At 38.0% G+C, this 12,120-nt stretch overlaps 1 protein-coding gene across 4 annotated transcripts in view; it reads left to right on the forward strand.

Moving 5' to 3' along the window:
• REV1 (REV1 DNA directed polymerase) overlaps nt 1-12,120 on the forward strand; it is a 62,656-nt gene that overhangs the window by 2,651 nt on the left and 47,885 nt on the right. For 2 of the 4 annotated variants that reach the window (XM_029999072.2, XM_041119499.1), the window contains exon 2: nt 11,644-11,710. In XM_029999072.2, the coding sequence (XP_029854932.1) occupies nt 11,654-11,710 (57 nt within the window). In that variant the 5' untranslated portion in view covers nt 11,644-11,653. Of the gene's footprint in view, nt 1-9,893; nt 10,003-11,626; nt 11,711-12,120 lie in introns of those variants that run through there. The other 2 variants (XM_029999073.2, XM_029999074.2) reach the window with 2 other exon arrangements.

Genomic DNA, 12,120 nt, shown 5'->3' on the forward strand with positions numbered 1-12,120 from the left:
CAAGGGAGCTAAATATCCAAATGTTGAAGCCCTCCCTCAAGAATACAATGTAGATTAATTTGGTGATAGTGCCATGTGTTTACCTAAGCGTAGCAAAATGGGGAAAAACTGGGAGCAAATAGAAATGAGAGTGGCCATGGAGTTATAAAGAAAGTTGAAAGTAAGAGAGCAAATCTAAGTGGGTGCAAAAAAGCGTGAGGAATTCTCAAACGTGTAATACAGTATACTTGTGGAAGTGTCTTTTTTTACGAGATGAATTTGTGTAGTGCTTCTCCCCGAGAGCAGCTTTCTGCTCTGTTGTGGAAACCAGACAGCATTTTAATTGGAGACACAAATGATTTTAGGGAGGAGGGCCTCCCATGTCTGTGGTCCCCCCACTTCTGCATTTTATGTGGAGTAACAGGTGCTCATAAGATAGAATTAGGAAACTCTTCTTCTTTCTCACTCTTCAGTGGAAGAGAGGTGAGTGTGTAGAACAGCTTTAAATTCTGGGCTGTGATGATAACTACCATTCCTGTGACTTGTATTTTCAAAACTTACTGAAGGACTGCTGCTGCTGTAGTAAAGGAATCTGTGACCGTTAAATTCATCTAGGAGATACTTTTAGTTTGGTATACCCATAGAAAGGATTGTTGTAACTTCCATATTCTTTCTTTTTTTTTTTTTTTTTTTTTTTTTTTGGTGGGATGGGGGGAACTCCTTTCCTATCTCAAAGCTTCAGTTCTCCCAATTGGTATTGTACCTATTTAGTACTGCTGAAGCTGGTGGTTTGAAATTTAGTTGCTTGCATAAGTAAAGCTTAAAGCTTAGCCGTATTGTAGCCAACACTTCTGTGTTGGTTTTGCTTTCTGTTCCCAGCTATCTGTAAATACTTCAACCAGATCCCAGCATAAGGGAGTTATTGGTTGTAACCTCCTTATTTGGTTTGCTTGAATTCATGCAGACCTTTTCAGCTTCTTGATTTATGAAAGTAAATAGTCCTGAAAAAGAGAAAGCTAATTTTGCTTAGGAGAAGGCGCTGCTCAGGTACCTTGCAGAGTCATTCTTGCAAATAGAGGTGGATTGGTTTGAATGCCAAACATGAAAGCAGTGCTGAAGCTGCGCAGTGTAGGGTTGAGAACTGCTCTAAGGTTTTTCCACATTGACTTGGAGATTGGCAGCATTCTGGCAGGGTGAGGTATGCAGTGTATTTTGGCAGGATCCTGGCGACTGTTGCCAACATTTTTGGTCAGGTTTTAGTTGTCATGAATATCCAAAGTAAAATAACATTGTGTCGACAATGTTCATGACTTCATCTTTTTGAGGTGACTCAAATAAGCTGTTAGTCCAGGGCATGATGAGTCAGCATCTTGGACAAATGGTTGTACTCTACTTATATCCTTTTGGAAACCTAGGAGCTGTTGCTGTTTAAAGGAAGTCATGAAATTGCTGATAATTCTTACAAATAGGAAAGCCCATGACCCCATGGCGTGTAAGGTAAATGATTAGTGCAGTTAACCAAGTAGAGTGAATGTGTTTTAGCATTATGTGCTTTTGAATGCAACTCCCACTTGAAGTAAAGAACTAAAATAATGGTCTCTATTGAAAGGATATTGTTCCTGGTTTCTGAATCTGCCTGTTGTTTTCAGGAAACATTAGAGCATAGGAAAACTGGAAAGACTGGCTTTTCAGTCACTATTTCCTAGATTTCCATGCTGCAATTGGCATGATTTGGTAAGCAGTTCCAAGAATCCTCTTATAAAACAATACTGGGGGAGAGGTAGAGGTAATGACTTTTCACTAATTTCTGGCTGATCAGGAATTTGAAGTTACAAGTGTTGTTGCTCCATAATGATTCCCGTAACTTCTATGTCGATTTTTAACCTGAATTCTACAAGCATCATGTTTGCCTGGGATAGGCCATTTTTGCTCTGTAGCCTTTTTGTATTGATCTGTCTCCACTAAGCAGCAGTGTAGCACTGTTGTTTCGCACTTAAAATATCAACTTAAAACCACTCCAGGTCAAGAATGCAATTTAGATTTGAGTTTTATTTAGGGATCCTAAAGAATTAGAGCATTTTTGTTTGTCCTAGGAACTTAGAACTATGTTACTCCTGGAAAACACAGAAACACTGTGCTCTATCTTTTCACTTTCCTCTGAATCGAGGAGGAAACTTGAGAATGTATTGGATCAGATCAAAAGTTCACCTAGGTAATAGTAAAGAAACAAACATACTGAGATTCTTTGCCTTTATATTCTGAGTTCCTGTAGTTTGTTACCTTTTTTAAAAAGAAAAAAATTATTGGCTTTTTATTCCATTGATCTGTTCAACCCGTATGAACTTTTAGCATCCTCGGTGTCCTGTGTCCCTGTGTCAGAAATCCACAAATAAACTAGGCAAGAGATGAAAAATATTTCCATTTGTTTTGATCTCTTCATTTACTAGTTTCATCTGATTCCTCCTGATCTTGTTGGTCTGCGTTGATGATAAAAGTAATATTCATGGACTAATGAAAGATGTAGAAAACTTGAGTAGAAACTTAAAACTTCAAGGCTAAGCGTAGAAGCCATATCTTGCAAAGATTTTACTTCAGAAAAGATTTTGCAGCTTCGAGAGTTTCAAAGGCAAATCCAGGAAAACATTTGGGAACTTGGCTACGCCATGTCAGCTGGAATAAAGTAATGTCATTCAAAAGGTGCCATGAACAGAAAATCTACCTATTTAAATACTGAATCTGTAATCATCAATACTTTTGCTGGTAAAGTTACTTGAGTTCTTAGAGTTTTGCTGCTGTACGTGTTTAGTGCTGCCCATATGTGAGTAGAGAGATGGTCCTCCTTAGTATCTGATATCAGCCACCACTTGAGATTCGCGAAGTGGATGTCTTATCTCTTTTTTTCTCTGAAAAACCTGGCCTGATCAGCACCTGCTCAGTGTACACTGATAACATTGATTTGAGCATAAAGCACAACTGCCCTGGGCACTTCTTCTAAAAAAAACCCAAAGATTTGTAGAGAAGAAGTGGTGCCTTCTCATTACATTAGTTAGAGTGTTGGCCCAGAGAGCAGATTTTTTTCCATGCCATTCTGTATTACCAAAGCAGTTAATCTGGGTAGCAAGCAATCAAATTGGTCAGCAGCAATGATAAGGATTTTTGTGTGTATATACATGCACACGTGTGCGCACATAAAGCACACGCATAGATATATATGTACATATGTATATCCAAACAAATACATACAATCAATCAAAAATATGTAGTCACTTTTGACAAGATTTCACCAATCTGCGGGCCTGAAGTCCAGGGAATCTGGGGGAAGCTGAAGATAGTGTGTGTCAGAGGTTTTCACCAGCACAGTTCCTCTGAATTCGATGCTAACAAATTCAGAGCCTTCACAGATTCCTTGCTTTGATCACCTCATGAAAATTTTCCAGTTATTTATTTTCAAACTATTGTACCTCCACTTACCCGTTTTTCCTGCCTTATTCAGTTTTTCTTTAGCTTTACAAGGACACTTCCTTAAGTTGTGCCTAGGAAGACTTAGGAGGTCCTAAATCATTCAGCAGCAGCAACTCTTGTCATTATTTGGGAGAAGGGATCATGGCTTACTTATGCTACCTCTGACTGCTTGACATACACTTCATGTGTAAGACTGGATTGTTGTCAGACTGAGGAGTGCGCAAACTAAAAACTTCCTAAACGAGTTCTGTTGATTTGTTAGGTAGAAAAATGAACATTCCACTCTTCCTTTTCAAAGAAGAGAGTAACACAGTTCTCTCTTCTCAAATACTATAGACAGCTACACATAGGAGCTTGAAGGAAGACTACCCAACTCATATACTTATTCATCTTGTTTATTGTTTCAGATACTCAAGTCCAAGAGAGAAAGAGAATTTCCTTTTGGTGATTTACAATCCATTCACTATGTTGCTATTGAGAGTCCTAATGCCACAAGCTATGCTTCTTATTCTGATTTTACTTAAATGAATTTTATTCTGGAATCTAGGCATTTAGAAGCTGGCATAAAGATTGTGAGTGTGCAAAGTCCTCTTGGGGTTGAAGCCCAAGAGAAATGCAGAAGAGAAATAATTAAGCCAGTTGCTGAAGTTGGCTGAAACATGCCAGTGTATTGTGGCAGTAAGAACAGTTATATCAGAGAGGCGATATTTGAACTAAAAAGTGAATTGAGCTACATGGTTAAATATAGCAATGAAAATTTATGAAGAAGAGCCACTCATCACTGAGGAACTCTGAAGAAGCGGGGGGAAACTTTATCAAAAAATGCAGAAATGTTGAAACTGAAGCCAGAGTCTTCTGTGAGCAGAAGAAAAATTCAACCAAGTTAAACCACTACTTGTGACAAGCTCCAAATGGACTGTAGCTGCTACTGAGCGTTATTCCTAGAGGGGAATGAAACATTGACAGTTGGTCGCAACTCGAATCTGGCTTGCTATTTTTCAAAAAACTAACCATCTCAAATGCCATGTATAAAAGCAAAAAGAGTATCTTCTTGGAAACAGATTGCTCAAAGCTGGTGCAGACTGTGCAGTGATGCTGTTTTCTGTACCTTGTGCTCATGGTTCCTTAAGTTGTGACAATTAAAACAATCACCTGTCCCAGACTCCAAGTCAGTTGTGAAACGGTCTAAACACTTTTGTCTTGCAGAGCTCTCATATAAATGGTTACCTGCTGTACAACTGCTTTAGGTCATTGTGATGATTTGCCAGCAGAAGGAATGTATATTTCTTAGTTGTCACTTGTATGTAAAGTATTTGGTCCTTGATGTTGAAGTAAACTGATCTGAAGTAAAGACCATTTGGAGTTGCAAAAATAGTCACTTTGGAAACTGGATTAGTTTAGCAAAGAGTTCCTGTGTTTCTTTCTGGGAGAGTGATTGAATTGAAGGTCAGAGTATCATTTCCTTGCTGTCAAGCTCAAATGCACAGTTTTAGAATAGTCATCTACGCATAAGGAGTTGACTCTGAAGGATTTGGTTTTTTCCATGCTTTATGTGGGCTGTATGGTATTTCACCTTTCTAGCAAATGCCGTGGGTGTTCATATTTTAGAAAAGCACTATTTCTAAATTTCTTGTTCTCAGTAACAGTTTTGTGTCTAATATTTAATTTTCCCAAGATTTTAATGATTGTTCTTTCCTAATTTATACTCTTAGGTTTACTCACAGGAGATGAGGGTGGTGTTGGGTGTTTTGGGGGACAGATATTTTTCAAGTGTCCTTCAGCTCATTTCATTTCTGTTGCTCTAAAATATTCAAAGATTGAACTGCAAACCTGGTTGACCCTGTAACATCAGGTGCTTGTAGTTAGAAGTGATTACCGTATTGGCATATGTGGTGTAAGATGGGGAGCTGTTCAATTGTAACTTTCTTTGAAAACTCTTACCCTATGGAAAAGGTGAGGTAGCCTACCCCTCTTGTTTATTGGGGGGAAAAACATGAGCAGGGCTGGTTGGTGAAGAGTAGCTAGCTCGCTGCAACTCCATATCCACATTTACACGACAGTAAGTTAGTTATAGCCATGATCCTAAAAGTTGGTTTCTAGAAATGGCTAAGATAATCTTAAGATCCCACTGGCAATGAAAGGAACAGTTCCATCCATTCCTCTATTCTGGCCTGTCTGCTTTGGCTTTGTCTGATGCTTTTGTGAGTCAGTTCAGCTTGCTGAACTGGCAGGAAACTAACCTGTAAAATTATATCAATTTTTCTATTGATTTAATGAGCTGAATTGCACATAGCACCTATATGAACATAGGGGTCGTGAGTTTGGAGGTAGTGTAGAGAAGGGATAAAGCTTGTTAGGCCAGCAGAGGTTGAAGAGCAGAACCATCCCTTTTGGTGGCAGTCAGCCATCAAGTTGACTCAACCATCTCATGAAACTTCACCCTGAGACTATTTCCTGCCTAGAATAAAATTCAGTTGCTTTGCAACATACCGATTAGTTTATTTTTATATGCAACAGTAGTGTTAACTCTGAAGTGTCCAAAATCACGGGGATTTAAAAATACAGTATCTTAGAAAAAAACTTTTGAACTTTTTTTTTTTTTAAGTTCTTTTGCTGGATTCTGAACTTTTCAATATGTGGTAGAAAACAGCTTTAGACCCTGTAGCAGCAGCTCTTTTCCAGAAGACTCAGCCAAGAATAGGACTCTCTTGTGCTGAGAAATGTATAAACACGTAAGACAGTTCGTTCCTCAAAGAGCTTGCAGACTAGTGCCAAGTGGAGTGGTGAGTTTGATGTGGGAGCTGGAATGTAGATGCATGAAACTCAAACAGGCCACAAAATACCCACTTGATGGAAACAACTTTTAAGCCCTGCTGAGCTGGGATGGATTCAATCTACAGTTCAAGCAAAAGATTCTGATACTCATTAGCAGTGGCCCAAGATATCCATACTTCCGTTAGCAGTAGAGTTACACCTTCAAGAATAAGGCTTGTGGTGTTTGAATATGTTAATTAAATCAAGTTCTTTTGCATTAGAGGACATTGACAGGATGTTCACTCTGGTCAGAAATGCAAAATAGCTGTTACAGTGTGTTATACTTTCACTCAGCTTTCAGTTACCCAAAATTGGATTATGTGGATTAGAAGTTACTTGTGCCATGTATTTAGACACAAGTTTGGCAGGGTTATTTGTTGAGTCACAGTGCAGCCTCATTTTGTCTTTGCGAATAGTTCATATGCTTTCCTGTAGTACAGAGCCATAAAGTGTATGTTCTGCCAGATTCTAGTTGGCTACTTGAAGAGGCAGCAGAAATGTCTCTGTGTCATACACCTGGAAAAGGGAATGCTGAAGAGTATGACAGAGACAACTCAAGTTTGGGCAGGACTAGTACTGACCTGGAATTAAAAAGCCTATCGGGATCCATGTTCACTCCTTAAAGAGTCATTGAGGTCTGTATTCTGTGCTCCCAAGCATTTTTCCCCATAATACCTGTGGTTTGGTCTGGGTTTTTCCGTTATCTGTGTTATCCCAACTGCCCAAGATAATGGAAAGCCACTTGTCTTCCAACCACACCATCCTGAATTTAAGGTATTTTAAAGAAATAACTTTCCTGCAGCAGACTGTATGTGCTACAGATGAGATTAAAACAAATATTAACATCAACATTCACATCTACGTTCCTTTTTTTGTGATCTAAAATCTCACAGTTGCTGTGCAACTCTTCTATACGCTCAGATGTGTTTATAGAATTCATAAAATGTAGACTTAACATTTCATTCCATTACCTGATCTGTAGGCTTTGATTAACAGTCTTTAATAATAGGATTAAGTGCTTGTGGATTGGGAAGTATAATGCTAGGCCTATGAAGCAGTGTGCAAAGGGGTGTTACATATCTTTTCCTAGTGAGCTGTATTGAGTATTTCTGAGCCACCAGTCATTTACAAAGCTTAAAAACTCTTGGTTTCTCTTCTAGCTTCAGTTTTGAAAAGGATCACCCAATAGAAATTTGAATTTTAAAGAACCCTATTTTGTGCAATGGTAAGGTTTTAACATTTGTATGTGGTCTAGAAAGAGATGCAGGGCCAAATTATGTTAATTTTGATCACAGGAGTTCTTAACTTGACTTTTTTTTCCTTGAAACGTTGTTTCTCTTGCACTGAAAACTTGGATTCTGTTCCTGGGAATACTATTTCTACCTTTACAGGCTTTTGTGCAGTTTCAGTTTGTTGAAGATTTCTTTGCATTCACAGGTCCAGACTATGAGCATTTCAGTTTTATTTAAAAAGCTTTTTTCTCTGGGCTAAGGGTCACTATAGCTTGTCCTTCAGGCTCTGGAGATACCCTGAAAACTGGTAATTATGGTGGTTCACTTTCACTGAGTCACTGTGCATTTGTGCTCTTGAGTTTGTGAAAACAGAGAAAACTGTTCTGAAACAAGTTAGATACTGTAATCACAGAAAACATGAACTCTTGTCTATAATTGGCCTGCTTGTGATGGGTGTTTAAGTCCCCTGTCTTGATTTCCACCACCACGCCCAGCCCCCACTTCAAGGATTCTTTACAAAGCATTTCTCTTACTTATCCCTTCATAATGATTCCTATAGCGGGAGCATCGTATCATCTTTACGTTTCTTATTTCATGAACCAGTAAGCATGTTTCAAATCTTGCTTAACTCTTCCTCTGATTGTCTGTCACACTTATTTGTTCCTTAGGTTTCAGCAAGGCAGCTGTAGAGGTTGTCTTCATTCTCAAGGAAGAATTCTCACTGTAAGCACAAGTCTTTAGCAGTGGGGATTCTCCTTAGTCCTGAAACCTTGGTTCATCGTGTAGTTCCTGGAACTACAAAGGGAGAAATTAGCCTCCTGGGTTTTTGTATCAGCTGTAAGAAAAGAATCCATGACTCTCAAGACTTGAGCCAGAGGCATCTAGTAATCACTGAAGTACCATGTTCCTAATTCCTGTGTTTAGAATTTAAGTGGACTGGCTGAGTCAAAAATCATATCTGCCAAGGAAATGGTAAATCATAATCAGATGTTGTAAGTAGGCATTACAGCCTAGCTTCTCTAGTTTTTCAGGCTCTAGGAAGACAACTTTTGAGCAGTTGATGTGTCATGTTTTTAACACACTAACCTGAAGTAGTTTTGTTTTCTGATTTCTAGTTTTAATCAAACCAGGCACATACCCATGATTCTGATTTTGATTGGCCCCACTGGTTGTGGTGTTCTGGTCTAACGGCTTTTAGACTAGACATCTTTCTTCCTCACCTCCCAGAGTCCTCAATAAAAGTTAAATGTGTTTCAAGGTTTCAGAAAAGCTTACCCTCATGAAGGCAGTTCTTCAGTTTATCAGGCATTAGATGTTTTAGTTTAAGCAAAAGGTTGTCTACAGTAGGGGTCAGAGTTAACTACCTATCAAATCCTATCTTCTTAAGAACTCAGTGATTGGAATAAAGAACATCTTTGTTAGACTTATGTTGTGATGACTTACAGTGTGCATTTCATACAGTCTTGAAGGTTTTTTGGTTTTTTTCAGAGTAAGAATTTCTTTTTGTGTGAGATTTTCTTTTTGATAGACTTAGAATCATAGAACAGCCCAGATTGTAAGGGACTTTGAAAGACTATCTAGTCCAACCTTTCGTGGGTAGGGAATCCTGGATGAGATTATCTAGCACCCTGTTCAGTTGCAGCTTGAAAACCTCCAGTGATGTGGGCTTTACTGTGTCCCTGGGGAGGTTGTTCCAGTGATTGATTGTTCTCACTGTAAAAAATTTCTTTCTTATATCAAGGTGAAACCCCTCCTGGTACAACTTGTACCCCTTGCCTCTTGTCCTCTCTGTATGGCTCCTTGTGAAGAGAGAGTTTCTGTCCTTGTTGTAGCCACCCTTTAAGACTTTGTCAACATTTATTAAGGAGAAAGGGTAATCAGCAGTTAAAATTCTGGTGTCTCTTATGAGCTCATACGCTGATACCTATAGTATCTAAAAACACTAGATGACATTTCCATTATTTTTTTTTTTTCTTGATCTTATACTTTTCTGTTTTCTCCAAGAACTTCTTAGCCAGAAGTGATAGATTTGAATTACAGTTGACTTCAGCTGATGGAAAAATACAAATTTTCCATATGAAAGAAACCATCTAGCCATTTCCAGTATGCACTGTCCTCTACAGGAAAAAAGTCAATGTTGTGTTTCATGTGGTCATCTAGCTCGTCTCCTCTCATTTTTCTCACTGCTCCTTAAGAGTTCTGTGGTATCTATGAGATATAATCCAAACCACTAAAAATTCATTTCAGAAAGCCTGGTGTCTTGGAAATTGGTCTCTGGGTAAGAAATGCAAGTACCTAGAGAGAAAATACAACATACTGTAGAGGGGTTGCTTTGTTTTGGTTGTTGGTGTAGAGCTTATCTCCTTGACATGTGATTAATCTTCATAATTATATACATGTGTGTAGGTTAAGTATCAAATTACAGCAACTATAAGAAGAATAGAACCAGGTGCATCATGATCTTCCTGTGTTTGCAGAGGTCCTGAAACATACAACTGAAGCTTGTCTTTTCAAGGTAGTTATACCTGCTTTGACTATAATTCTATGGTTGCTTAATTTGACATATTTGCAGTATTCCATGAAAATAATTTATGAAAACTTTCCTGTGGCTGTGTCTTGTTCTGTAATCAAACTTGCCTGCAATCTAGGGTGGTTTAACTGGATTTCAGACTATGCCTGCTTGGTAACTCTAGAACAAAAGGGATTTAAGAGACGAAAGCTAGAATTCAACTTTCAGCCAGGTTCAGAGTAAACAAAACTTTAATGTGTTAAATGAGGCAGTCTCCAGAACAGTGCAGTAGAACGCCTGGATAGGAAAATGACCAAAATGCATTGTTATCTCCCTCCACAGCTCTTTGTGCTTTCTGGTAGGCTGGAGGCTGCGTGAAGCTTATGTGCTGTGTTACTGGATGATGCTATGGATAGTCCAGAGAATAGGTATCTTCTCAAAAGCAGACAAGGATGAAAAAAACCAGTTGACTTCCTTCTGTGTATTAAATGTAGTTTTGTGCATTTTTATGGAGGGTAAAGGAATAGAAGTTAAATATTTAATAAAATAAAGGTGACTGACTTAAATCTTCTTCCTTTTAGTTTTAGTGTCCTGTCCTCACATTCAAAGAGCTCATAGCCCTAAACGACAAAACTGTTTTTATTTAGGGAACTGGTTAGAGTAGAAAGTGAGAGATGTAATAGCAGGCAGTGACCTCGTGATCCTACTACATCATTAATCAATATTTTAAAATTGGTGTTACAACAGCTATAGTTAATGTGAATCACTGGGGTGCAGTGAACAGTTGGCCACAGTCCAAAACATTTCTTTTTCTCTCCACCAGTTCTGTTCTAACCAACTAATAGCTCATCTGGGGACACTGCTGTGTACAGCTCATGGTCCAGGGATAAGTGTCTTGCATAAAGGAAAACTGCAGTTTGGCTGGTTGGGTATATTTATTTATTTATTTATCTATCTATTATTAGGCAACACAAACAAACAAAAAAAACCCCAAAGAAACAAATCACAAACCTAGCTATAGATCATACTAGATATTTAAACAACTGGCTTTTCATTGACCATAAGATGGCCTTTGGTTTTTTTGCTTTTATGTGATGTATTGCATTGGAGCAACAAGTATTTGGACCTTTATGATTAGCTGTAAATCCATTGGTGAAATTAATCTAGTCTTGAGTACCAGGAGGTGTTTGCCTGCATCCCACCATGTAGGTAGTATCAAATAGGAAATAAGAGTTTGTTCCTGAGTTGGGCAATATTTTGCATGAACGGTAGCAATTGTATTTAAGAACCTTTTATTACTCCTTTTTTATAAGAGATGTATGATGAGCAGGAAGAATTTAATAAATCATAATGGAAACTGAACATTGTAATGAGTTTTTTGTATTCTGGGTGAATAAAACAAAAGGTTCATGTGTGATTTTTTGATACATAGCAGGAGCTACAGTATGCCTGACTACAAAATTGAGGAACTACGTTTTTATGCAATTTTTCACTTCTAGGTTAACTGTGTAACTCATATACTTCAGTGAAGCCCATTGAAAAATGTAATCTTTGTGATAATCTGTAGATGGCCTGTAATGCATCATTGAAATGCCACTGATGGTATTAGTAAACATCTAATTGATCAAGCATTGTTCTTCTATGCAGAAGCTTCAGTATGAGGCGGGGTGGATGGAGGAAACGGGCTGCTGATGGCGATGGCTGGGGAATATGGGTATGTTCAAAAGCAAATGGCTTTTTTTTTTTTTTTTTTAAAGAGGTAAATGGCACTGTGGTTAAAAAGGGTTTACAGTTTTGTTATATATGCTAAAGGTATGCTATAAATTAAACTCTTTCGCTTCACTTGAAAACACATAATTAAGTTCAAAAGAAATTTTTTAAATTACCAGGTTTTGAAGTCTTCGTTCACAATAATCCACTAAATTGCATTGTTAATAAGTGCAGACCCTCAAATAGCTTTAAATCACCGTTTAAAAACTAAACTAAGTAATTTTAAAACTATTTATGGTTGTCTCCACCACATTCTATGTAGTGGGACAAACAGTAACTGAGGCACCTAATTTACATAAATATTTACAATACTACTGTCTCATATATATTTAAGAACTAAGAATACATGGAGCT

Source organism: Aquila chrysaetos, chromosome 23 (genome assembly GCF_900496995.4).
Source record: "Aquila chrysaetos chrysaetos chromosome 23, bAquChr1.4, whole genome shotgun sequence".
In the NCBI taxonomy this organism is placed as follows: Eukaryota; Metazoa; Chordata; class Aves; order Accipitriformes; family Accipitridae; genus Aquila; species Aquila chrysaetos.